At 68.5% G+C, this 913-nt stretch overlaps 1 protein-coding gene across 1 annotated transcript in view; it reads left to right on the top strand.

Annotated features, from left to right (window-relative positions):
• CCDC37 (coiled-coil domain containing 37) overlaps positions 1-913 on the top strand; it is a 21,579-nt gene that overhangs the window by 15,179 nt on the left and 5,487 nt on the right. The window contains exon 10 of the mRNA XM_012658378.1: positions 11-162. Coding sequence (XP_012513832.1) covers positions 11-162 — 152 coding nt within the window. The remainder of the gene's footprint in view (positions 1-10; positions 163-913) is intronic.

Below are 913 nucleotides of genomic sequence, written 5' to 3'. Positions count from 1 at the left end.
TGGGTTGCAGGAGCTGGAGCTCTACTTCACCGAGCCCCAGCAGCTCCTGGACGTCTTCACGGAGCTGGAGGAGCAGAACCTGTCCCTGACCCAGAACGTGCAGGAGATGGAGGAGACCGTGGAGGACCTGGGCCGCACCCTGAGAAACACGCGGAGCCGCATGTGGGTCCCGCGGGGCAGCGCAGTCAGACCCCGCCTGGGGAGAGGGCGGGACCCCCCACGTGGGCGCGCAAAGCGGTCAGCTGCTGGAAGCGTCTTCATGGCGTTTGGCAGACTGCTGAGGAAGGGCTGGCTGTGGGCGCAGGATTGGCGGCCACCGGGGTGGGGGTGGGCGGAGGCGCCGCCGTCAGCAGGAGGCCCCGGGCATGGTGAGTCCTGCAGGATGGGTGGCGGCCGCCTGTCTGGGGGACATTCCAGCAGGAGCCAGAAATGGCTTCTTAGAGGAGGGAGGTGTGTGGGCCTCTCCCTGGGGAAGTCGAGGCCTCCCCAGTCGAGGCTGGAGGGGCAGCAGAAGGCAGGAGGCTGCCCAGCTCTCACCTGGAGCCCGCCTGAGGCTGTCGTGGTCCCTCCTTGCTGGGTGTGGCCGCCGGCCTTCCCCGGTCCCCTCCGCAGGGCCCACCGCCTGGTCCCAGGAGAGCCGGGCGGGGCAGGGTTGGGCCCGTCTGGAGCAGGGAATGGTCCGTTCGCTCCCCGACGCTGTGCGTCTATCCGGGGTCAGGCCCCTGCAAGGAGAAGGCACAGCCCGGCCCTCACGGAGGTGGCAGTCGATGGCGGCAGACACAGCCGACGGGTCCACAGATCTGACTCGTGGACGGTGCCGTGTGCTAGAAGGGAAATCGAGTGAGGAATCTGAGCAGAAGGGCTGGAGGGGGGAAGGTGCCGGCAGGTGGGAGGGGGCAGGAGAAGATGTCAC

Source organism: Propithecus coquereli, unplaced genomic scaffold (genome assembly GCF_000956105.1).
Source record: "Propithecus coquereli isolate 6110/MARCELLA unplaced genomic scaffold, Pcoq_1.0 Scaffold584, whole genome shotgun sequence".
Lineage (NCBI taxonomy): Eukaryota > Metazoa > Chordata > Mammalia > Primates > Indriidae > Propithecus > Propithecus coquereli.
The sequence above is the reverse complement of the archived record's forward strand: the minus strand, read 5'-3'. Positions and strand labels throughout refer to the sequence as shown.